At 33.9% G+C, this 27,967-nt stretch overlaps 2 protein-coding genes across 7 annotated transcripts in view; one reads left to right on the top strand and one right to left on the bottom strand.

Annotated features, from left to right (window-relative positions):
* Positions 1–27,967, bottom strand: part of LOC120330351 (E3 SUMO-protein ligase PIAS1-like) — a 140,310-nt gene that overhangs the window by 75,976 nt on the left and 36,367 nt on the right. The window lies entirely within an intron of this gene.
* On the top strand, positions 52–27,636 carry LOC120329316 (transient receptor potential cation channel subfamily A member 1 homolog). 5 transcript variants are annotated; one of them, XM_078118283.1, is made up of 29 exons: positions 59–193; positions 849–1,051; positions 2,056–2,165; positions 2,933–2,988; positions 6,995–7,097; positions 7,600–7,771; positions 8,454–8,545; positions 9,191–9,220; positions 9,769–9,963; positions 10,692–10,850; positions 11,706–11,871; positions 12,530–12,728; positions 13,331–13,514; positions 14,025–14,135; positions 14,833–15,068; positions 15,888–16,061; positions 16,538–16,689; positions 16,972–17,090; positions 17,165–17,278; positions 18,033–18,125; positions 18,774–18,945; positions 19,318–19,472; positions 20,241–20,375; positions 22,693–22,893; positions 23,404–23,520; positions 23,857–23,934; positions 24,632–24,700; positions 25,098–25,277; positions 26,007–27,636. In XM_078118283.1, the coding sequence occupies exons 2-29, from the start codon at positions 940–942 to the stop codon at positions 26,178–26,180; spliced, it is 3,858 nt and encodes a 1,285-aa protein (XP_077974409.1). In that variant the 5' UTR covers positions 59–193; positions 849–939; the 3' UTR covers positions 26,181–27,636. The 5 variants fall into 5 exon arrangements, with proteins under 5 accessions (XP_077974411.1, XP_077974409.1, XP_077974410.1 ...); XM_078118285.1 differs by lacking the exon at positions 849–1,051 and having other exon boundaries at positions 52–193; XM_078118284.1 differs by lacking the exon at positions 9,191–9,220 and having other exon boundaries at positions 26,007–27,635.

The raw sequence follows: 27,967 nt of genomic DNA on the forward strand, positions 1-27,967 counted from the left end.
ATAGTACTTTACAAATGAGAGACTCCTTAAACTTGATTCCACAAAAATAAAAAAAGATAAAAAGAAAGGGTATCCATCCGTGTATTTATATTAAATCAATGATTGAAGGTTTGGTGATATTGATCGTACATACCAGTATTCTCTGTGGAACAGTTAGATCGTGATATATAAATCGTTATATTGCGCTATGAAGGTCAGTAGACTTCAGATGGATTGGAATAGTCGCTAGAAGATTTTATAGAATGATTTTCCAAAATTGTTATGTCTACTTGCTAGAAATGCAGTATAATAACTAAACTTAGAAATCAGATTATGCCTCAATTATTGAGGTTATATTAAATCGATTTTTTATTGGTCATTTGCACAAAGTAATCTCATGCGCAATCAGAAATAAATAAGATTTATCACTGAGCAAAGTTATGTCTTTCGTGTAATAATGGACATTTAAGCATTTTAGTTAACATCATTGTGTGTTTAATTGTCTCATTAGATATCAAAATGAATAAATAAGAGGTTATAAGACAGGTCTCACATGTATATTCTTTGAAAATATAACAGTTTAGAAAAACTAGTGAATTTATGTATGTGTACTGAGAGAACACGATTTATTCAAGAGTCATAAATTTTTAATAAGTCTGTATTTTCATATTTTGAAGCCTGTAATTTTCTAAATAAGCTTATTGTCGTGGAAACATAACATTGTCCCATGACACTCATAATAGTGTAAAATGTATTCCCCATTGACTCAATGTGACTTCTTGTTTACTTAGAGAAGTTTACTCTTTATAGAGAATCTCACTATTTCAATACGATTATTACAAATAACCTTACCTGCTTTTGTTTGCTAGGTACGTCAAATTTTTATGTCATCTCTCTCTCGTGCGGACAAATAAAACGATCTTTAAATAATAGAGAGTTGCCGTATTCACTTCAAATAGGATGGCAAACAATAGGGAAGGTGTTACGGCAGGCACGAATGAAGATAGCTTGTATTTATTAGAAAATACGACAGGAACATCGTCACTAACACCTGTTGAAACTACTGCGTCCGGTATGTAATTTTTTTTCAAATAGGCTTGTTATTTGAACTGTTCTGATGAATTTTAAAGTAGAATCTTTATCATGGAAGTCTGAAAATAAGAGATGATATTCAAGTGTATTAAAAAATTTTGATTAATTCCTGATTTTGAATAGATCTTAGATTATACATTAAAAAATTTGTCATCTTGAGCATTTAGGACAAAAAATGAAGTTTGAATCAAACGTATGTTCTTGTTTAAAAGAGAACATGACACATTGTTTACACCTTATCATTTTATTAATTATTATGTAATAACCATTTCAGATTTGTATATATATTTGATATTCCATATTTGAAATTATTATTTCGGAAATTATTTGGAACAGTGATTTACATGCTTGTGTGTTATTAAATATTGTTCTACTATGTGACATAATCAGGGCTTATTTTGAATTCTGAGGGGTATTTGAGTGTCGAAATGATTGTTATATAACCTCTTGTTTATTAACGAGCTGCAAAATAAGGATAATACTTATAAATTAATAATATATATGATAAATAAGTGTAGATTAGCAGTAATAATCTGTGAAGAATAATTTCAAGCCTCCTAATTCTATTTCTGATCTAACTGAATCTTAAGGTCGATCTGCTCTTCATATTCGTAGGCATACATTGGATTTAGAAAGTGGATACTCTGATATAAATATATAGGCCTATTATCACAAGGCACACTTTAAATATTTTTTTTCTCTGAAATCGAATTGAATACTATCTGAAGCAACTGGATTAAATCGTTAAATAATTAATATATGATTTTGTTCATTTGTACGTATTTTTTCAATTATTCGTGTACTTAACACATGACAATATGTAAATAATTCTTATTGAATTTTTCTCATGGTGCATGGGTCATTTACCGAAAGAATGTCGCTCATAAGAAACACACTTATATTTATGATATAATAGTTTGTTTTATCAGTATTTTGTGTATTTTACTGTTTAATTTTTGTTTATGAGATGCTTTTATTTTATAGATGGTACCAGTTCTACATCGACAATAAATCACGAATTGGTCCCAATTAGAGTTGAGTCGGCGTCAGGTAGAGACAACCAATCAGATACCTCACAAGAAAATTTAGCACAGGTAAAGAAACATTGTATGTTTTGAAATCGCCTTTTAAAGGTGGTTTTGCGTAAATTCAATCCAAAGAAGGCAGATTAAACACAGATTTTAAAAGAATTAGAATCGTTTCGGTTTCGCTTTGCCTCTTCAATTTCTGATCTCGGCGTCAGGTAGAGACAACCAGTCAGATACTTCACAAGACAATTTAGCACAGGTAAAGAAACATTGTATGTTTTGAAACCGCCTTTTAAAGGGGGTTTTGCGTAAATTCAATCCAAAAAAGGCAGATTAAACACAGATTTTAAAAGAATTAGAATCGTTTCGGTTTCGCTTTGCCTCTTCAATTTCTGATCTCCGAATAGAGGTGTGGGTTGGAATCCCGCTTCTGACACCATGCTTGGTTATCTATCTAGTCTTACGAGTTCGACATCACCAACTTATGTTACCAAAAACATAAAGTGCACAATAGAACGATTACAAAATGACTAGCACGTTTTACAAGAACATTAACACATGTGGCACTATAGAGTAATATTACGTCATATCGTAACGACACCCTGGATTTGGCCAATTTTGAATCCCATCGAATGATTATATTCTCCTAGTCGCCATATGTGTTCAATTTAACCTATAGTAATATACCCCTTCACTATCCTAAACTTCCAATCACAGTATATCAGGGCCTTCAGGGGCATAAGTTCACCATATGATTATCTCTTTCAATCCAATTTTTTTCTCTGTTATCAATCTGTAACAACTAAGAACGATTTTGATTTTGGTTTTTACAGAACAAGTTAAATATGGAGACTACGTCATTTTCAAATCCTGCAATGAATGTTGAGGGGTAAGATTTGAGCTCTTGTTAATTAAGACATTTTGACGAATTGGTTAATTTTTTGATTTCAAAATATTTTGGTCATATCATCAGTTTTCATTACTTTAAAATTCTGTAAAATAAAACTTTTTTATGAGTTATCTTATGGTGGATGGAACTAGTGTGTACTAATTACTATTCCTTTCTCTTTGCTTTTATGTTTTACGTTAGGGGATCCTTAGGCAATTTTTGCAAGGGTTTTATAGCAAAAGCTAAAATGACTACGTTAAATGCTTCAAAAGTGTCATATCACAGTTGGCATAGTCAATTTTACTCATTTTTTTACTGAAAATCAAAGCTTAATTATAAAACGTTATGTAAGATTAATTCATATCAGGTATATCCAAAATAAATATGGTTATTGTAATTGATTTAAAATTAATCATTTTTAAATTCTAATTTTTCAGTTTTAGATTTAGAATAGTTTCATTTGGACATTTATCATATTATGCATTTAAACAACAGTCAGACAATATGACCAAAAAGTCCTTCATTTTATTTCTAAAAACTTTAGTAAATGGAAAACCTGTCAAGTGTCAAAACATTGTTTATCTGCAATTTATTTATATTTTCAATGCAAATTCATTAAATATACATTGGCTTTTATGTGTTCTTTGTTGAGCATATCCCAATTTAGATATTCCATATTCAAAAATATTATTTTAAAATGATTTTGGTGAAGTGGATTACTCGGATTAGACTTTCCCTGCTTGTTACTGATTATAATACACCAGAATATTTTTTCATTTCGAAAAAAATTGTCACTAGTAGTATGTAACTAATAATTGAGCAGTCTAGTTTTACTATTTCAGTTATTTGACTGATATATATCGTCTCCATAAAATCTTGAAGTTCTTTAAAATTGCAAAGTGGAGTTATCGATACCATGTAATATTGTGACCCTCACAAATGTATTAAATGTAAAAAAAGTAAAATTACTGATTGAAAAATAATAAATTTGGTTTAAATATAATGAGAAGTGACTTAAAAAAATTCAGATTGCAAAGGGACTTTATTGACACTCTGTATAGTAGTACTATTATGTACTTTTATGGAATCCACTTCTCTCAGCCCCCAGGGTATTACATTCTTAGCAAGGATTTATTGCCAGATAGCAAGGATGGGTGCTCAAAACTGACAATGTAGGTTATGTTTACCTTGTAATAGGATTACTGTTTCTCTGCTAGGGATTATCCTCTCGTTGAATCAGTATTATTAAGGGTTGATTCGGTTGTAGGAAGGATGGTTGTATACTGAAGTAACATTGAACCAGTGGCATATATAAGGGAAAGGAGGGTAGCCATGGATCATGCCATGGCCTGTTTGGATCGGACGTAAAAAGGGTGAAAAGTTTTATTAATCGTATAATGTTTCAATAAAACAATTGAATAATTTTTACTTGGATAACAACTTACAAGAATTTCAATTTAACAACTGCCGTTATTAATAATTGTCGGTCATTAATCAAGGGGGGACCATTTTTAAACTTTGCCATGGGCTCCATTTTACGTAGATGCGCCACAGCATTGAACTAAAAAAATTTGTGATGTTGAACTGGTAAGAATGAGAATGGAAATGTGTATATCACTATATTTTCATAGTTTTTTGTTATTAAGTCTGTTTACATTATATTTTGGAATTGTAACAGGACTTTATGAACGCCATGTAGTTATGTTTTCTTTCTGTAGTCTATTTGGTGATATTGTTAATATTTCATAATTTTGAATAATCTAGGTATGCAAGTTCAGTTTAAAAAGCATTTGGCGGTTTGGGATAAGTGTTAGCAACATTCTCTGATTACCTTCGTTCGTCCTCAGATATGAGTTTAATGAAGAATAATTATGTGCGAGATTCGCAATCTTAGGGTGCTCCACACAACTTCTTGTATTTAATGTAGATTTGAATTTGATTAAGGATAATTATTTGTGTCAGGATTTGTAGTCATTGTCTGGTTCACATAATCACTAGTACGGTAGGTTACGACTTTCTCCACCATCAAGTCCATAATGTCTATAAATATTGTTTGCCATATGCTTAAGCTGTCTATCCAGCTTTCTTTTCTTCATTGATAAATATCAAAAATCCTATTCTCATCCAAGTAATAATTTCATACAAGATGCCGTATGTTAAATGCAGAAAAGCAAGTCATTGTTTCTTACCCTATCATAATTAAGAAACTTCCTCTAAAGACAATAGAATGAAGAATAGATGATACACATAGTCACTGGCTTCCTGAATTCTATGGTATCTCAATCACCCATTGTGTTGTTTTCTTTTCTCTGAAACTTGATCTCAGAATAATAGTTGATATATTGTCTCACTCTATATCAATAGTAAACTAGGAACAAGGAATCAGTTCTTATACAGACCTTTTAGTATAGACACAGGATGTGTGGTGCTTGTATAAGTAAAATCATAGATCATTAAAAAGTTTAATTTGAGATTTGAGTTGAGTGGTCCGACACGGGTTGATTTTTTGAATACATTCTGAATTGGTGATATTTGATATATTACCGTAAATAGATTTATCAAAATATATTTTGATTATTCGATATACAACTGATTTGAGATTGATTTCGTAAATCTTGTTCAGGGTCGGGCAATTCCTCTGTAGGGTGGTCCAGTTACACATAATAGACTTGGTTACTGGGCCAGAGACTCAATACGAAAAACTGAAAGAAAAAAAAAACGATTTATTTACAACAGCTAGTCTAATGTTTAAATAATAATAAGAAGCACACTGTAACAATCGGGTTCATTATGACGTTATTTTCGTCAATATTTTCGATGAAAATTTATATTACGAAAAACGATAGTCATAATTTCTGCAGGTATATTTTGGCCAGATGAATCACTTCTGTGGGCTCAATTAAATACTTCGGTGAGCTGGATACTAATCTTCCTACCCCTGAACTTGTTGTTTTGCATTAGGGTATTAGTGTCTTTAAATTTGTGATGATTCACTACCCGACTTAATTTAAAATACATTGATATTTTATGTTCAAGAATATTATTTTAAAATAGAAGGATGTATTATGTGAATTTGGCTATCTCTGGAAGACTTGTGTGTCAATGTCTATTACAACAACAAAATATTGATTTTTTCAATTTTTTCATTGACTGAGTTTTACATAAAAGTAGGTCAGAATATGTCTTAAATAGAAAATTTGCACAATTTTACAATTTGAAATAAAAAGGATTTTATCGCCATGGCAACAACCAATTCTGCTAACAACAGGTAAAGTATACATATCATCATCTTTTGAACAAGACTGTTGACAAGTAGCTATTTAGATATACAGAGCAACTCGATTAAACATATAGCGTTTGAATCTTTCAAATTTCGCACATTGTGACCTTTAACCCGAAGGGAAGAAACTTGAACAACTCTTTTGATATAATGAGAAGAAAATATATTTTTGACTTGTATAATCTTTAACTTTTTATTGAAATAAAAGGTGAATATGGTTCAAACATGATTAAAAAACCATCCCATAAAGCAGCTTTTTAGATGTAATTATTTCTATTAGAATTTTTTAGAATTTTCTGCATTCCCTTCTTTTTTTAGTAAGTGTGTAAATAAATCAATTTGAATTGATTAGAAAATTATTTTAGTGCAGGAATATTCCCCAATCCAAACATTTATAACAAATGACTATATTGATTTCAGTAGTAGTTTCTTCACATAAATGACAGATTAATAGTTAAAAATGTTCTGGTTCCTGGTTTGGTACCGATTTCAAGCAGTACTAGATTCATACCAATTCAAATCAAACTTTTTATAATTAATAATTTTTTCCACATATATTCTCAAAATCTCACAAGATAAAAGGTTGATTAGAGAGTATATCATGTCTAAATCTACTGATAACATTTTGTTGTTTCATTGTTGACTCATCTGTTTATCTGCTTGTTTAAAGCTTCATTTGGAGCAATTATCTGACAAAGCAATACATTTTACTGACTTTTTTAACAGCCCTGCCTCGTACATCTCCCCTAATAATGACTCGATCATTAATAGAGAAACTGCTCAGGGAAGAATAGACCAAGAGGAAATCGATCAAGCTACTTTTCATCAGGTATGAAGAATGCTCTTATACTAATTTTTAGGAGTTAGAAAGCGATTTTTGATATTTTTACTGGAGGGAAAGAAATTATGATAAGATGACATATGTTATGTTTACCACTCTATAACAATGAGGAGACCATCAAAAAATTTCCTGCTTCAGGCGCAGGCCACAATAAAGGGATGTTTGTTTAGTTGAAATCTCGTATGATGAACTGCCTGTACCTAGTTCCATATTTCTCTTACTGCTGGACCGTATGTGACCTGGGTATAGGATTTTCATATTTATCTTGTAAGAGAGGAAAGCCATAAAACGTCTTAATTGTCTGGCGAACTACAGCCGATCGTCCAGTTACCAGTCTCAGTTGGTTATGGAAATAGTAGCCTAAACCAGTAATTTGATTTCACACATGAACTTAATGGCAATTTATACAACGCTATCTTGGTATAATTGTGTTAATTAATAGAAACATAGACAATAAATTCCTGATTCTATATTATTCTAACGATTCTAGCTTGCCAGAGATGGAGACATTGAAATCATGCAGAACAAACTAAAGAAATTTAACGTGACACAGTTGAGAAAAAAGTTGGCTCGAAAAGATGCAGAAAAACTGACTCCACTTCATTATGCAGCCAAATATAATCACCTGGATATGTGCAAACTATTAGTGGAATATGGTGCAGGTAATATATATCCGTGGGTTCTAAATAATTTTTATATTCTTTCATTCACACATTTACTCAACAAGGCTCTAAGCAAGTAGCCACTGGTATCTCACAATATGTAAGAAGTTACCTTTATTTTTTAGGGCCGCAAGGCGCGAGGTAAGATGTGGGGGCATGGGGATGAAACCTGCGGTTTTGATCTTTAGTGCCAACACAGTTATGCCTGATGCATTTATTGCTGGGCCATTACGCCACCCCCACTTTGATACATTCCCCCTTTGCACAATTTGACATTCTTCATTTTGAATAAAATAACATTGAAGTCTGAAAATATTTAAATTCTTACATAGAGTTAGATTAGGATAGAAAAGAAAAGTTGATGAGACGACTCAACCATATTCTGAACAGTTACCAGTTCATGTTGGGTATGGGAATGGTTAACCCGGTATTTGTTTCGCTTGCATGGACTTGATGGTAGAGGTCGCTGTAACTGACTAGTGGTTATGTGAATGACTCAACATCAGTATTGAGTTCAGCAATCTTCGTGTGCATATATATCGGACACAATGTTCAAATCTGCGGCTTGTGGCACTACGGTTACTAACGCACAATGTGCCAGTCATCAACTTTGAGCTCACAATCAATCAGTATTAAATTATTTTTCAAGTGAGATAGAGATATTGGAAAATTATTTTTACAGATATTCATGTGAAAGGAGAGGATGATATGACGCCGTTACATCTTGTTGCAAAATATAAAAGAAGAACGAAGTCTGTTGCTTTATCAGATCAGGTTAATTTATATTCATATATAAACTAATAATATAACATCCATACAGTTCAGTGCCACGAAGTTGGCAAAATTTATCATTGACTACAACTCTGGCTTGAAATTTGACTCTGACTCCTTGGCTTGAAATTTGGCTCTGACTCCCTGGCTTGAAATTTGGCTCCGACTCCCTGGCTTGAAATTTGGCTCCGACTTCCTGGATTGAAATTTGGCTCCAACTCACTGGCTTGAAATTTGGCTCCGACTCCCTGGCTTGAAATTTGGCTCCAACTCCCCAGCTTGAAATTTGGCTCTGACTCCCTGGATTGAAATTTGGCTCCAACACACTGGCTTGAAATTTGGCTCCAACTCCCTGCATTTTTCAGCAGACTGCTAAGAACGTTTGGTGGACTCAATGCGCCCGGTGTTTATTGGGAAACTTCTGACTTTTTTTAACCATCGAAAGTTGACTCTGACTCTGAAAAATCCAAATTTTGATTCAGACTTAGCCAAACTTTGATTTCTGACTCTAACTCTAGACCCCTTATATAGTTGAACCTAATAATGGAAATAATTTAATCACTTCACCTATTTTTTAAGAATTACTTTTACTTAATTATTTTCAGTAGTTTTTTTTTTTTTTAACGATAGATATTTTTGTATCTTTAGTACAGTAGTTGTGATTCAAATGACGCGTCGGTAAGACATTGCAAATTTCATGTTTAAATATTTTTATTTTTCGGTATGCGTTATTTTATTTTTATCTGCTTTGCATGTTTTGTTGATATTTTTTGGCATCCTAAAATTTTATTTATAAATTTATTTTCGATATTTTGTTGTTATGTCACTTGTTCAGAAGATTGGGATATTTAGCATTCTGAGTTTTGTTACAAAATGCTTCAATTCGAATTTTCTTCGTCAAATAAAATTATTGTTGTTTTTTTTTTGATGGTTTTTAATTTTTATTGTCAGGATTGTAAACTAACCAACATTTGTGATAAAAATTTTGCCATTTTTGTTTTTTGTTCCATTTTTGTTGACGATCAGCCATTTTTTTCATCTAAAATTATGTGTATATATCTAAAAAAATAAGTCGAAATATAACACACCATTTGAGTCCATTCATTTATTTCATAAGAATAATTTTTCCTATTCTCCAATATTTTTGGATATTTTGTGTCATGCATATCCTCCAATAAAAAATCTATTTGACATAATTTTTCTAACTTTTTATTCATATGATTTAGGACGATGAGCAAGATGACGGAAGTCCAACAAAAGCAGAAATAGACAATATTAATATTCTCAAGTTTTTGCTCAGCGAAGGAGCGTCTGTAAATGAAAAAGATTTTTATGGACTCACACCACTACATCAAGCTTGTCTGAGGGGAAATACTTTAGTTGTACGAGTTTTGTTGGAACGCCCAGGCATTTTGGTTGAGGTAAAATATTAAAATATTTTCACGCAAAGTTGGAAAAGATGATTTCCAGTCCAATCCTCTAATCCTCTAGCTCCCAAACTGGAGTCTGTGATGGCCGCACAGGGGGTCCGCAACGATATGAGGAGTCTGAAGTTTTCGGTTGAGCGTTTCGGACAAATATGAATTTCTGTCAGAAAAGGCAATCCAAATTTTGTTGACTTTTGTAACGATTTACATGTGTAACTACTTACATATGTGATGCTCAATTTACAGCTCTTACCAATAGGATGACAAAATACAGGTCGAGACTTGTCGTAGAGTCGGACCTGCAAGTTTTCTAGCCACAAATTGCGCCCAAGAATCACATTAATGTCGTTTTTAGTATAAATGAAACATTATCCTCCTATGTTGGTTAAGCACAGAAATTGATACGACATATGATGGGTGTTCGTTAAAACTAAGATTCACAAATAAGGGTCCGTGGCTCAAAAAGTTTGGGAAACTCTGCTCTAACTTACATTTATTTACCACTTGATTTCAACCTCAGAATCCTCAGCTGGGTAATCAGTGGGACGATTGAGTGCAAATTCTTTTGACTAACTGTAATCTAACTTGGGGACCTTGGTGGTTATTTATGTCTTTTTTACATTGAAGTGTGTGGGGGTGTAGTATGTCACAAATATTGATCCTTATGCCATAATAAATCCTGAATTCCGGCTTTACTAGCTCACACCTTACTATAATTTCAGGCAATGGATAAACAGCAGATGACACCATTACATATAGCAGCTGTGTATGGTCACAATGACATTGCAGAATTACTGATGCATATGGGAGCCAACATTAGATGCAAAGATGAAGAAAATGGAACTCCATTACATCTCGCATCAGGAGAGGGACACCTGGAGGTTAGCATTGAAATTTATGCTGTTTTTGTTTTTTTTAAGTGTGAAATATCGAAAAAAATTGGTGATAAAATGGTGTTATCATATGTTAAACCACGGTTACCGGTCCATGTCTGGTTTTGTGATAGTCAACCAGCTATTCGTTTAAGATTCATGGATTTGATGACAGTATTTGAGACAGTATTGAGTCATTGACTCATCTTGAGTTGGACTCGAGTCCTCAAGGACTGGAATGACTCAAGGCACATCAGCAACTAAAATGTAGTGATACTTAACTCTGTGATTGTCTCCACTTATAACTCCGATGGTCTGTGACTCACTGGTATTAACTAAACACTCAAGTCACCATTTTTCTGAGATTCAAAGTTACTCGAGTCCTCTAAATGGAATGACTCAAGACTGTGAGATTTACTCGACTTGAGACTCTGTCACTAACAGGCATTAACTGACCACTCGAGTCACCATTTCTCTGAGATTCAAAGTTACTCAAGTTCACAGAATGGAATCACTCAAGACTCGTCAGCAACTAATATACAGTGAGATTTAACTGTTTGAATAACTCGTCTTAAAACTCTGATGGTCTGTTGACTGACCAGCGGTTTTCAGAACCACTCTGTGATGGCGATGAGTCCAGCAATTCTCTTGTACATAATTATCCAACAGGGAATTTTAACTTGCTAACTCTGGTAGAATAATCAGAGTTATGTTGGCAAACTTTTTCTCACCGTTTAGCATGTTATGATATTCACCAAGCCATTCTAAAAAACTCATCTCTAAGCAAAATTGTTGCAACTGCTGAATTGCCAAGAGGTACTGCAACTGAATAACTCAAACCTTGTATTGCTATTATCTTTTTAGATCGTTGAGCTTCTTATCTCAAAAGCACAACAAGATTTTGGTGATAAATTTGTTATCACTATGCTGAAAGATAAAGATAATGATGGGAACACAGCATTGCATCTTGCTGTGGACAGTGGTCATCTTGACATCACAAGATATATGGTTGAAAAGGCAAAAAGTTTAGGTAATAGTTAGATTCTAACATGGGCAAACTATGACCTGCCGCCCAAATCCGGCCTGTCGGATAATTCAAGCTGACGCGCCTGATGCTGCCACAATCAGACTAAAACCAAATTTTGATATATTAGCTAAAAAATTTCGCTAATTTTGGCACGAGGCCTAATGTTTTCCACTTTTGCTTTTGTAATATTTCAAATATTGTTCATAAATTGTTACTCTTTGTTGTTGATGTTACTACCTCTGAATTATTTAGTCTCTATAGCGATGTTGGGTAGAGATGACTTCATCATCCATGGGGTAATAAAATGGGTAGGTAATGCAGAACCAGAAAAGTTTCAGTCTTACAAAAATAGTATCTACTTACGTATTGTTAGTTATCAGTGTAAGCTTGTTCGGTCCAAAAGACTTAAACGATCGTCACATTAAAAAATTCCCAAATTTCTTAATGTTTGCGCTTAATTCACTAATATAAATTTGTAAAAAAAATTCAGATGTCATGATACAAAATGAAAAGTTGAAGGGCTATGTAAAAAACCTTTTTCAGATACTTGAAAATTTAAATTGATTGCCTTCTCAAGTTGAAATTGAAATTTCTAATAGTAGTCTATACAGATTTTAATGTCAAAATCAACTTTGGTCAAAAAAAATTTTCTTTCTACCAGAAAAAAGTTTGCTCAATTCGAAAAGAAGGAATAGAGAAACCCCATTGCATCTTGCCGCAAACAACGGACATTTGCAAATTGTGAAACTACTCGCCATTCACGGAGCTCGTGTAAATTTAGCAGATGACACTGGTTCCACTCCACTAATTTTGGCATCCAAATTTAACCACTTTCAAATTGTTAAATACTTGTTGGATTGGTGAGTACTTCAAAAATTTGATTTTGTTGTTGGAGAAGATTCACAGGATATATAGAACAGGGTTGACAAAAATTCTCAAAACCAAGTTTTGACCACCAAAATTAGGCACATGTTCACTATACGACGAAAGTACTTGTATTTGGGGTGGCACAACCATTTTTGCATTTGTTATTTCTTACTCCCACCTGGCGCCGGCTTCCAAAGATTACGCCACTACGACCTCACAATCACATCAAAGAGCTTGCCAAAGTATAGATACTATCGCTGGAAAGGGCATCTTCGCCAACGATCACAAACTCACTCAGTGATCTTTCTCACATCGGATCGCTACGACGAGAAAACAAGAGAAATAGCTTGCTCGATTTTGGGTGATCGTCTGCGCGTCTTGGATGACAGGTAGTATAGTTTGTTTTGAATGACATAGTCAGGTGGGAGTTAGGAATAACATGTGTAAAAATGGTTGTGCCACGCCAACTAGAAGTGCTTACGTCGTGTTGTGAACATGGCCCCAAAACTATTCATATCCAAATCTTTATTTAATTGTCCATTTTTCAATTTTTGTTTCAATAACATGAATAAAAAACTTATCATGTATTTTACAGTGGTGCAACAATCAATGCTAAAGATAATGACGACTTCACTTCGCTGTTGATTGCTGCAAATTATGGACAACTGGAAACGATTCAATTACTGATCGATCATGGCGCAGATATAACAGCTGTCGACAAACAAGAACGAAACGTTTTGCATCAATGTGCTGAAGAAGATAGAGCTGATGTTTTACAGGTGAATTTAATTTTATAGAAAAATCGATCGAAAGTTAGGGGATCCCCAAAAACAGCGCACTCACTCCATAGTGACACCTTGTGTCCCATCACTAATTAAATAATAACTCGCTAATTATACGACATAATTCGCCTAAAATCAATAGGCTTCTGGTCCGAGATAAGATGAATGCACATCCAAAATCTGGAGCAGATTCAATCCCGCTTTCATGAGATATCGCGTGCATTCAACAGACAAACAGACATACAGACAGACATACCGACAGACAGACAAATACCTATCAACATACTTACCGATTAAAATCGATAAGTAATGATTTACTTTTTTATAATTCTTCCATGAACTATTAAACTGCGAAAATTTTAAAACTGTTTTTTATCATCAAAGAAACAATATTTAAACACTATATTAATCTAGCTTTTTGTTTTTAAAAAATTCGATGTTTAAAGTTATCTAAACATACTTTGTGGTTTTCATTTTGTTTTTTTTAATATCATATTTTTGATTTAGAAAATATTACAAGATCACAAAAAGATTCGAGAACTGATGAATGCTCCTGATAAATACGGCGACACTCCCCTTCATACTTCAGCTTCCAAAGGTCATTTTACTATACTCAAGGTAATTCCTATTTCTTCTTATTACTTTTCCTAAATATAACTTGTGATAAAATACAACAGATATAGAGTATTTTTCTTCGAAATGCTACTTTTATAGGATAGGATAAGACAGACTAATGAATGAAAAAATCTTTCAGTTGACTCAACCTTTTAGCCATGTGCAGTGATGTAAGCGACGTATGTGCATTTATTACTATTGAAATAAATTGAATTAAATTAAAATTTGCGTTTAATTGATGGTGGGATAGTGCCGCGTTATATTGGAACATGATAAATATACCTTCAGTTGAAACATCACAAATACTTTTCGTGAAAATCTGCCTCAGCGAATAAATTGAATATAAAAACATATTAAGAAATTTAAAGCATTGATAAAACATCATATTACCAGAAAGTGAATATAATTGAATAATAAATATAATAAATATAATAAATATAATAAAAAAAAAAATAAATATAATAAATAAGTGAATAATTGAAAATAAATTGAATATAAAAACATATTAAGAAATTTAAAGCATTGATAAAACGTCATATTACCAGAAAGTGATACGTCATAATACCCAATTTTAGTAGCTTCATAGTATAATACGCCATCGGTACATTAAAAATTGTATTATTCACAAGGTATTTGCATGTTTATTTTTTGTTTAATTCATTTTCTCATATTGTATAATTTTTCAATGTTAATTATCCAGGTTTTATTAGAGCAAAATGCTGCCATGGATTTGAAAAACGACGATGAACAAACTCCATTACATCTTGCTGCAAAAGAAGGAAGAGTTCGAGTGATAAAAGAACTGATAAGGAAAGATAAGAGTGTGATAAGAGATGATGATGAAGATGCTAACACTGGTCTTCATCTAGCGGCACTTGAAGGAAGAGTTCAATGCGTTAAAGAATTGGTGGAGGCTGGAGCCAGTATTGATGCCAGGTATGGGGTGATGGTATTTTATCATTGATTAAATCAGGGGTTCTTTCACTTCCATGATCATGACTTTCAACACTTGTGCTCTCCGCTATTTTATAGAAATACCTCGTTTTGCTTACAATGTGTTTCCATGAGTTTTATCCACCGAGTTTAAAAAAAGCAATTTAAAACAAAAGAATAAAAGCATTACAGTCGACGATTTAAACGAATCTTAATCAATTTACTATAAATTAATGAAGTCATGGCCATTTGTACCGAGTGGGGTCTTTACGCATGGCCCTCTGAGAAACACTGCCCCTTGTCTTCAAGCATGGCGCATTGTGCTGAGCGTTAGGAATATGATTGCAATCGCACCTCTGATTACCCTTCCTGGTTCGCAGGTTTGAATGCTGTGAGGGATAATTATCTGCGAGAGGATTGCTGGTTCGCACTGTAGGGTGGTTCATGTCCATGCATCTTAAAAAAACAAAATAATAGCTGGCGAACTAATCCCAGACCAGAAAGGAGGCTGTGATCGTCACACGCTTAAGCCGTCTTATCGACTTTCCTCTTCTTCAGGATAAATATTTAAAAAGCATCCTCCTATCCTATCTATCACGCTAACCAAATAAACATGTGGAAATTGCTGGATATCTAAGAAAAACTTTGTCTTCATAGTTAGACAGAGACTCTGGGCAAGGAGCCACGTACAAACGAAGCTACCATGTTTCGGAAGAGCAGCTGTTTTTTTTTTTTCATTCGCATACCTGTCATAATTTTCACACTTGATTCGTGGCAATATTAAACATATAAAAATAATAGATTCTAACTTTTATTTTCAAGAAACGTGAAACAATGGACACCACTTGATTGTTGTGCATCAACAGGACATGTTAACTGTGCTGCTGTTTTGCTCGAATCGGACTCACCTGTTGATCCTAAAGATAAACGAAGCACCACCCCTCTACATCTTGCTTGCAAGGAAGGCCATGTCGATATGGTCAAACTCCTTTTAAAGTAAGTAATTATTACACTTGAATTTTTACTTGAAGGAGAGAGGTTTTATTTTTATACAATTTTTCAAAGTATTACGAGCCCGATATCTTATCCCAAATTTTACTGGTGTTTTAATCTTTGGACAAATCCTATGACATTCGCTACAAATGTTTCAACATTTGTGGACGTTTTGGTTGGTTTTTTACAAGTACAAGATTTTGATTTTTAAATACAGCATGAAAAATGCTCAAATCTTCTGGCGCTTCACATTATCAATCATATTTTAATTTTGAAAAAAAAGATGTTCCGAGTGATGCAAAATTAACATTTTTATTCACCTTATTAAACCAAGTATTTCGACATTGGTATTTTTCAGTTAGTTAGGTTGTGATGTCAATTATTTTTTTTTGTAACCTATGACTTATAAAGTGCCATTAAAAGTTAATTCGTAGGCCTAAAATTGTCAAATCATTTCCAATATCATGATTTTACTTTAGGTGGAAAGCAGATGTATCCTTGAGAACAAGTGATGGACGCAATGCTCTTGATTATGCAATCGATTATGGAAAAGAAGAATCTGCCATGGCTATCATGGAAAGTACACAATGGAGAGAAGCATTGCAGAATAGAACTAAGGACATCGCCACTGGTTAGTTTGATTGAGGGACTTCTCTTTCTACTTAGGATGGTAACCGCTAGCCAGTCACAGATACCCTCCCAATCTAGCCCAGCGTTTCCATACTCCTCTTATGAAAAATCTTAACATTTGTGGCTCCTGCTCTCTTTTTGCTTGTGCCCCCCTGATAATAACAATGACTTATTCCCATATCCAATATTAGACTGATAACAGGACTTATCGTCTTATCTTTTTTGTGCTTAGCAGGTCTAGAGTGTGATAGTTTTATGCTAAATTATATTTTATTACTTTCAGGTGAGGAAACTCAAACTCCAATGAGAAAACTGATTAAAAAAATGCCCGAAGTTGCAGAAGTGGCTTTCAGAAATTGTGTTGCACGAGGAAACAAACAGATTGAACATAAAAACTATAAGGTACTCATTAAACTGTAAATGCCCCCAAAAATCATGTTCTATATGTTTTTTAACTCTGCTCTCTTATTTTACAGGTTACTTTTGACTTTGAATTTCTCGATGATGAATATGCTTGTGCTGAATGGAAGGAACAGAGTGACGTAACATCAGAAGCGAGCATTGCTATATCATCTGATGCTAGTTACGAGGTGAGTGTATTTCTTCATATCCTTCTCTGTATTTTATGTGTTGAGATGAGATTTTTTTGTCATCTCGAGGAGAGGAAAGCTCGTCAGTTTATCATTTCAATATCATAGATTTTAGCAGTAAACGAATCCGTAACTAGCCATTGGTGCCTTAAACACCATGAGTGTCCTTAAGTGGTGAACAATTTTAAAGTTCCATGACCCAAAGTGGGACAACGGGGACTCACAAAATTTTTTTGTGCATAATGACCACCCCATGGGATTCGAACTCGTGAACTATCAGATGTGGATTTTACATATTGTTAAGTTCAAACTGAATTCAAACATATGAACGTTTTGTGCGAAGGGTACAAAACCAGAAATTCTCTTTTTTGCAAAAATTTAGGCCTAAAATTTGGCTCTCGTTATTCAAGTAGATGACTTTGACTTGAATATTGATTCCACTAACTGTTAGAGAGATCTAACATGGGACTCGCAGACTTTAATCTAGTCTGGTTACCATGTCGATTGATCTTGTGTTGAAGAATTATAAGCTTGTTTTGGATAACTCTATATGATTGTGTTGATGACTCGACTTATGATGCAAAACAGTACTTGGTTCTCGGAACTGTTGTAAATCGACTCTATTTCCGCTCAAATTTTTAGATATACTGGGACCCAGACTTCACCAGCGACTAGGGTATTTAGTGACTTGCACCTAATGTGGCAAATTATTTTACAAGAAGATTCTTTCGTTTAACGCTATTCTACCTTATAGGTCTATGACGATTATGGAAAAATTAACAAAAATGCTGAGCCTTATTCTCATGATTCTGATATCCTGATGAAAAATCATTGTCTAATGATCATGGTAAGCTTTTTTTGCACACTCAATTTTTTTAAACATTTGTTATGCTCTTTTCACTTTGAACGAAGTTCTATACGAGCAACCACTGGTAGGATGGGATTTACATATTTATCCCGTGTCATCAAATAGATAACCACGGCCTCTCGTTCGGGTATCAGTCCATGTTGAGTATGGGATTAGTTAGCCAGTTAATTGTTTTCTGAAGTATGGACTCGATGGTGGAGGGGTCCATAGCTGACCAGGGGATACGTGAACCACCCTACGATGGCAAAGAGTTCAGCAAGCCTCCCGCACATAACTATCCCACCTGCATACCCATGCGGGGTAATCAGAAGTGTGGTGGCTAGTGTAATATTGACACTTAACATGATGCGGAAAGGTGCTAGACACGAGATTTGAACCCACGATTTCTAACATACAAGGTCAATATAGTTAAATCCAACACTTTAACCATTGGGCCATTGTTCCCACAAATACTTACTTGAATAATCTTTTTTTTTTTAAAAAACATTTTATGATAAAATTTTATGTATTGAATTTTAGGAAAAAAAAATTTCAAAAGTTCAATTTATATATTTTTTTGCTTTGGTGCTTGAGATTACTTATAATACTGTGTCTATCTCAGTGTAATTTTTTTTTGTTTTCTTACAGGTAAAATCGAAACGAGAAAATTTACTTCGACATCCCCTCGTTCACAGTCTTCTTGAATACAAGTGGAAATCGTATGGACGAGTAGTATACTATATTAACCTGTTGCTGTACACATTGTTCATGGCGGTTTTCAACTCTTATATGCTTACTGTTCCACCGCCGTATGCAATCAGTGAGTTAATTTTATTAACCTGTTACTATACATTGTTTATGCTTGTTTTGAATTTCTATGTGCCTTCTGTTTTCTTGAGAGTCTATTAAAGAAGTCTTGCATACAGCAAATTTAATTTTTCCAGAGTTCAAAGCTAGAGTCAAAACTTTTTACAAGAGGGAGTAAATAATTTTCCTAACCTAAAATCGGAGTCGATTGTAAAGTTTTTTTGCGTCACGGTTTTCTCGTCCCATTTGTTCAATACTTACTTTTATACGCTTGCAATCGATGAGTTAATTTCATGCACCATGTTTTTCGCTTCTGTTCTATTGCGGACTGTTTTGCTGCCATTTGCCATTTAAAATTACTCTTATTTTGCTTGTGTTCTTCCAGATGCCACTGCAACCAATATCGATGGATCTTGCGTCAAAGTCGTTGAAACGTCTCAAGGCACTTGGGGTACGGACTGCACTCTAAACCATTCTTTTTGGAGGCCTATTGCTCAGTGGACAGTGATTGGCCTTGCTGCATTGAGCTTACTCAAAGAGGTTATTGCTTATTTTTGATATGATTATAGTTCTAGTTGAGCATATTGTAGTATCCGAATTGAAGCTGGCCAATGAAATTTAAAAAAAGCTGCAAGAATTGATAAGATAGCATAGTTATGATATGCGAAAGTCAACCAATTGAATATTTTTTTTAGTTGAGTTGTTTGGCACATATTTAGTGTGTGTACCATGTTAGGGTTAGGCCATAATTTTATTCTGATTTTCCTTATTTTAGTTCCATCACAAGTTTAAGGACTGTCTGTGTTACCCAAGTGAATATCCCCCTGCCCATAGGTTTCAGTCCCTTTACACAACTTGATGTAAAGTAGACGAACAAAATTAGTTACCTCCATATTGGTACACACACTTCTGGAGCACCCATATTTAACCCTACCTGCTTGGGAATATCAGTGTTACTGATATTATGGATGAATCGCCAAATGTTAATTGCAAGACTACTTCCCCTCGTTCATTTTGTTTTGAGAATCCTAATTCTTCTAATTTGTTATAGTCTCAGTAGCTCTTTGCTTTGAGATCAATCTCCTTAATTTCTGAGTGAGTGTGAGTGACCTTGCATTGAGCACAAAAAATATGGTCAAGTTGTGAGGCTATTTTTTCAGGCATGCTTGCTTGTCTCATAACAATCTGACCATCTTTTTATGTTTTATTAATGTAATACATTGCTCCCGTTGAGTTCAACTAATTGGAAATCTTGGCCATTCAACTGACATTATTACCATAATATCGTTTAATTTTTTATGTTAACAGATATTCCAAGTACTCAGCAGAAAACATCATTATTTCTTCAGCGTCACAAATTTATTAGAACTCAGTCTCTATATTCTATGTATCATCACTGTCATCGATGTCTCTGATTATTCAAGAAATACTGGTATTCGTGAGGTTTGTTCTTCTTTTTTCATAAATATTTAATAGATTTTTTAATGTAATTAAAAATTTAAATTTTTCTTATTTTTCTGATTTTTGTGTTTTTACTTTCTACCTGAGCATGACATTAACTTCTAACAATGAAGTCGGAGAATTTATGAACACTAATAAGATTAGTTTGAATATTATTCAAAGTATGATGGTAGGGATGGGCAATATAGAATACCGAATCCGGAGGATTCGAATCCCAAAGTATCCGAATCCAACAGGATCCGATAACAGGATTCGGTTTCCGCCTCTCCGGCGCCATGCGTCGGGTTTCTAAATATCGATTAAAGACGAGCGTTTTTCTCGCGTGGAAATCTCTCTCGTTTAATTAACTAACTAGACTTGCGTCTGCTCTGAAAGAACCCGTAAAATCGGTAAACTTCAAACACTGTAATCTCAATCGGCGTATTCTGGACAGGAAGTCGGCGAAGTACATCTCATGGCGAAGACTCGTTATTGCACCATTTTTGCGTTTTTGCCGGGCGTTAATTTTTGTATTTCGGATTTCTAATTTATCAATTAAAGACGAGCGAGTTCTTTCTCGCGTGGAAATTTCTCTCGTTTAATTAAACTTGCCTAATCGCAAAGAACCCGCAAAATCGGTAAACATCAAACACAGTAATCTCAATCGGCGTATTCTGGACAAGAAGTCGTGAAGTGCACCTTACGACAAAGACTCGTTATTGCACCATTTTTTGCGTTTTCCTGCTTTGCTATCTAGCGAGGGTTTAATAATAATAATTATTTGTGCGACTTACTGGCGATATTCCGATAATCTGATTGCAACAATCTTCAATTGTTTACAGGCGTGCCTTGCTTCATTTTACATTACTGTAAATGATTTTCCGCGACCGGCGAGTTTTCCCCAGAAAATGATGCATGTAAATCAAAAGCCAGGCGTAAAATGTTATGACATTACTTGCGATTAATTTAAATCAAATATTATTTTGAAATAATTTTATTACTTTTATTACACCAGTTTCCGAAATACAAAGTTATATCGCATAACACGACGATCTGTCGCATTTAAATTTCACTCCCAAAAGATTACATATATTTCGGTCCGTTTTTATCGTTCAAGATAGACGCACGTTTGATCGAGTGTCTGTAGTAATTTTATTCGCCGATAAACTTAAAAAAAAGATGCCACATCTGGCGAAAATAGTTACGTATTGAGTTTGAGTAGGGCCAAGTCTGGGTAGATAATGATATGTTTTAGAATATTATTAGAAGATTATATGTTTTATAGAATATGATAATTTACGGGAACCTTGTTTTGCACGTCTTGATCGCACAGAATAATAAGTTGATTTTAATTGATAGTGGTTAAATTTAATATTTTACACCGGTCGCATAGGTTGCAGTGGCCACACGCTGGTCCTGCATCTAATTAATTCTCAGCGGGTGTGTTTTAGTACACTCGACACTCTATAACATTAATAATGATTTAATGCCGTTTCATATCTATTTTTGTATTTAACCGCTTACTATTAAAGTGTTTGAAGCGTAATTTAGCATATAAGTATTTAGAGATTACATACATTTGGAACAATTGAAAGCAAAAATATTGTAATATTCTTAGATTTCATTGTCCTGGGAAATGCCTGTTTAGTATCAAATCAAATCCAATGTTAAGGACATTTCCAAATAAATAATACATTTATAGTAATACATTTACAATTTTTGACATCTAAATCCAGCAATCAGGAAAATTCCCTCTATTTGAATAAGTATGAAAATAGAATAGGATTCGGTATTCTGGATTCGATTTAACTATTCTAGAATATTCTAGAATAGTAAATTATTCTACATTGCCCATCCCTATATGATGGTGGGCCAATGCCTCCCGTTTGATTACCAGAGTTAGGGAGAATCATGTCTTCGACTCGACTCAAACTCGAGGGACTATTTGTCAGAGACTTGAATCATCTCACTAACCACCTGTCAGAGTCAACTCAATGTTTGACTCGACTCGGGACTCTGATGACCTTTGACTTGAGTTGATGATGTTCCCAACACTGCCATATAAAACATCTTAAAACTGTGATTGACAAACAGTTAAACAATTTTCTGTGTATCCATGTTCTATTTCATAAAAAATTGGCAAAATTTTTCATGTTTCTGATACATATACTTGGTTGGCAGTATAAGCTATAGCCACTGGCACAATTACTATAAACCACTATGCGACAGTGCTGTATTTCGTTCATCTACCTTATATTGGTTGAATATACTTTCATCTCTACAATTTCTAAATTGTGAAATTTAAAATATTTATTTTCAGCCTTGGCAGTGGCAATGTGGTGCATTAGCAGTTTTCTTATCATGGATTGGTCTTCTACTCTTCATACAAAATTTTCCGAGATTTGGAATCTATGTTCTGATGTTTACCGATGTGTTGGAAACGTTCTTTTCATTTTTCGCTGTTTTCTTACTCTTTATATTTGCTTTTGCCTTCAGTTTTCATGCACTTTTTCAAAATCAGGTAAGAGTATTATGCAGTATATTCCAATCATATACCCCCACTTTACCCAGGGTGAAATAAATAGGTGATGCTGAACCCAATAAAATTGGACTTCATTCAAAGAAGTAGCCCCATACATCTACTGACCCTTTATTACTCAACTGTGAATCATCACCATTTACTTTGCTGTCAAATATCCGGGTTGTTGCATAAGCATTTTTAGGATAGGATAGGATTTTCATAATTTATCCCAGGAGAGATGAAATGGGATAAGATTTACGGTAATTATCTTGCGAACGACGGCCTCCTGCCTGATTACCAGTCCATTTCGGATATGGGAAAAGTTAACCAGTTGTTTGTGTCAGATGTATGGATTTGATGGTGGACGAAGCCGTAAGCGACCATCAGTTAACCGAACCACCCGTATGATGCTGAGGAGTCCAGTAATCCTCTCGCACATACATACTCATCTTCCTGGGCATTCAACTGTCAGCTTAGTCCCACATTCATTATATTTTGTATTTTTTTCAGTTTGCATTTGTTTATTGGTGGAATTCTATAATAAAAACAATTGTTATGATGATTGGAGAATTTGAATATGATGGATTATTCAACACACAATTTACAAGTACTGATTATAATGATCAGGTAAGTCAATATTTTTAGGGTTAATATTTTTTATCTGAATTTTGAAGTGGAGAAAATTTAATGTTGGTAACTTCTGTTGAGGGTTAATTGTAGAGGCTCCGCTCCGCTGGACGAGAGGATACAAATTTCATTAGCCATTGTAGATCAGTAGATGTCTGTTTATCTGAAGATATTTGGTGATAAGCTTGGAACTGGGATTATCACTTGCGAGATATAATTTTGGATAAAGTACTATTTGTTTAATTTTCTAATTCCATTAGTTGAACAAAATAGCCATACTTTTGCATAATTGATTATAGCATTTGCAAATTGCCATTATTATCTGCTTTTCTTCAGGTTGAGTACGACGGAATATCATATACTATCTTCTTTCTATTTATGGTTATCATGAGCATTATCATCATGAATCTCTTGGTGAGTCTGTTATACATTTAACAATCGAAACAAATATTATGGGGTAGGATTAACATATTTACCCGGAGGGGGAGGAAATCCGACAAGACGACTTAATCATATGGCGAACCATGGCCTCTCGACCGGTTACCAGTCCATGTCTGGTATGGATTAGTTAGTCAATTATTTGTTTTCGGAAGCACGGACTTGATGGCGCAACCAACCAGAGGTTACGGCGGCGAAGAATCCAGCAATCCTCTCGCACGTAACTATTCCCGCATGGGATCTGAACCTGCGGACCCACGCAGAGTAATCAGAGGTGGTGAGCGCTACCCCGCTGAGCACAGTTAAGTTTCCTTATTTTTCAAAACAACCAGTTTTGGTACGATATAATGAAATATCTCAACCTCTCCAGCTCATCTACAATGTGATAAATTGTTCAGAGTATCTTAAAAATAGTTTCTTGTGTCTATATGTCATCGCTTGTTTCAAACTTAGTTTATAAGAAAAATGCTGATCACAAAGCTATATCCAAACTAGCTAATTTTGATCGCTTGTAGACTGTAATTATAGTTTTTAGTTTGATAACATTCGAAATTACATTGTGTAAATCGAATCAACCAAGATGTATATTGATGCAGTAAAGCCAGCAATACTAAAGTAATTATTGTATAAAACATCACTGCTTACTCAGTTTTATTCTTCATTTCTCAACTAGGTTGGGTTGGCTGTTGATGATATCAAAGAAGTACAAGATCATGCAAAATTGGAAAGACTCGCAATGCAGGTGAAGTATTCCCGCTTGTTTCACAAATCCACCAGTACATGTTTGTGTTGAATGAAGAGGGATATAGTAATTTCCAATTAGAAATTGAAAATAAACTGCATATATTGCAGTACGGAATGCTTAATTATGATTATAGGTGCCCAATACTTATTGTAGTAGATAGGCTACAGATTACAAGCTTCCTTGCTATATTGGACTCTTGTCTTTGTATGAATGTTTACTTTACATGGTAAAAACAATTTTCAGTATATAAAGATATTTCAATTCGTCTTTCTTTACCTAAATTGTTATTATCTACATTTTACAGTATATTACTGACTATGTTGAAACACATAAATGAAGGTTTTCTCAGTAACTTGGAGTAAAGATTGATTTGGATTTGCAATTTATTTTACAGGTCAAATTAGTTTTAGATGTTGAATACACCATGCCACAACCTATACGGAGAAGATTTTTGCAAAAAACCTACGATTTCTGGCCGAATCATTACCAAATGAAAAACCGAATTCTTAGATGGTTTTTAGAGGACTCAAGCTTCAGTGCTGAAAATATTAACACAGCTTTGGAACCAGAAAAAGTATGTTTCAAGTTTGTGATAACTTTTCCACTAGTTTTCTGATATGTGTAGTATATACAATTTTTGGTACTCCTGAAGTATGCACACCAAGATGTCGCACAACCTGAACCCCGACCTGGTACACAACCTGAGTTCAGGTTGTGCGCCATCTTGGTGCTCATACTTCAGGAGGTCCCATTTTTTTTAGTTTAGCAGGCATGGGTTGAAGCCCCATGGGGCCTAATTGTGTCGCAATCATCCCTGGGTCTGAACCCAGTCGTCTCAAAGTGCTTTGTGTAACTACTGTTTACCTTGTGAAGTGATTGCTGGTTTGAATCCGATTCCCTTAGGATAATTTCATCCCACGACGAATGCTGGACACTTCATCGTCAGCATTACCACTCCCATGTTTATCTTAGTGATTCTTAAATGTTCCTTTTTTCTAGCCCATTTCCAAATACTCTCAATACCCTGTTTTCTAAAAAATACCTCTTTTTGCTTTTAACACATATGTGTGATATTTTAGCGCCACGTTTAATAATAAAAAGGAAACGAAAGCAAAAGAAGTGAATGGATCACTGCCTATTAACTCAGGTTAATATAGTCATCTTGAATTGTACCAAGTAAAGTCCTTTTTGTGCACTCCAGACAACTGCCCCACAGAGGGACTGTAAGCCCAGTTTGAGGACTCATTGGTTTTACCTGTTCAAATATCTGTTTTAATAAACTGCATGGTTTGTAATATTTTAGAGTGAGCTTGACGACATTGAAGACAAAGTTGACAACATTCAAGGTCAAATCCGAAAGGTTCGAGATAAAATGCGAGGCGTCAACCAACGTACACAAAATGTGGAATCAATGCTCAAAGCAGTGATCGAACACTTGAAAATTAATTGGAGTGACGAACAGGATGACCAGGATTAAAATTTCGCCAAGTCGAAAGAATGACTAACAACCTGACGTGTCAAATAAATACCAAAAAAATAAATTGGAAAAATTGAAATGGATCCAAGTAATTAGTGTCAGATGAACATTCGTACACAAAAAATCCAATAGAGGTGTCATAATCATCATGCCATGTCATGCACATATCGAGTCATGTGACATGGAAAACAACCTGCCTTCAAGAGTTGTTGACGAAGTATTACTAGACTGTCGATAATCAATAGCTATCATATAACTTTGTAATTAATTTTTATGTCAATATATATACCTAATGTTCCCTTTTTATTCAGTGTTTTCTAATTTTAGGAAATCTCGTTTGTGTACAATACTGAGTATTATTCATTATTAGTTTCACGGTAGTATATTGTTACTGTAACATTCTGAGATTAGCAAAGTTTTGTATGCATATTTTGAACAGTAATACCTACAAATGGAGCTTTATTTGTATAGTATCCATGACACTACGATCACATCCTGTGACAATGTTGTCATCCAAGCGTGCCTTTCACAAATGTTGATTTAAATGTTAGACATTCAGCTAGATGTTCCAATATTGAAATAACAAAAAATTTCTCATCTCATGTAAATTTTTACTAGTTAAACTTAAAATGACCTTAAAATGTTTTTCTTATTTTCCGTTACCGAATATAGAATTTTAATGACAAATCAAGTTTAAAAATTACTATCATTCAATATATGTTCATATCTTCTTCGAATGTTTGATGGACTGTGGCATTCTGTATATGGCTACATGAGCTTTGTACATCACCCTGTGCACTTACAATGAATTATAATGAAATACTGTTTAAGAAAATGGTTATACTGAATTGCATTGAAATCGTTCTCTGCAACTTTTGTATTAGTAACTTTTTCCGCATTTAATTAAGCTTGCTATGGCCAAATAGGTATAAAAACTTGTTTCAAAGAGAATTAAGCCAAATTGTTTGTGCTTGTATAATACTTTTTTTTTCTGAAAACTTGATACATATTATATTCGACATTTTAAACCCTAATACATATATTAAAAATTTAAAACCCTTAATCTGAATATTTTATATTGAAAGGGAGTTTTTTTTGTTTTACATTAATTGAATTTCATTTTTCGTTCTGAATGCAACTATATGCAGCACAAAATGTCTTCAAAACTCGTTTCAAGTTTTACATTATTGTATCATATACTACCTCTTTCAACATATCAAAAAAATATTTAGGGTAATTGTTTTGTTATTTTATAATTTTCATATTGCTTTAACTGTATTAATCGTGAAAAGCATCATTGATCTTAATCATTTCTTATGATCAATAGTATATTGTATCAAATGCCTTTCAAGCAGCATTTAGACGAGTTGCTATTTCGTAGCTAGATTAGCGTCTGAATAGCAGCTAACTGTTAATAGTCTTAATTTTGAATGCACTTCACAGTAAATATAATGAATTGTAAATCTTGAGTATTTTTTGGCTTTAAATTTTGTACCAGGATTGGATCGCTTCGCCCTATACGTGATAAGTTGGGTATTATGCATGCCTTGATTCTTCTGAAAAGATGTAACTCACTTCTCATCAGAGTCTGCCAATTTTGAGATTTTTTCATTATGGTGGTGTAAAACTCCTCCTAAAATGATAAAAGAGAAAGAATTTATTTGTTTCGTAAATGGTGAAAGACTCAAAGCAATTTATATATAATTAGGGATAGGCTGTTCGTATCGAATAGTAAATTATACGAATTGGTTCAGATTTCAAACTTGTTTCTGATTGTGTGTGGACTC

Source organism: Styela clava, chromosome 12 (assembly GCF_964204865.1).
Source record: "Styela clava chromosome 12, kaStyClav1.hap1.2, whole genome shotgun sequence".
Taxonomy (NCBI): Eukaryota; Metazoa; Chordata; class Ascidiacea; order Stolidobranchia; family Styelidae; genus Styela; species Styela clava.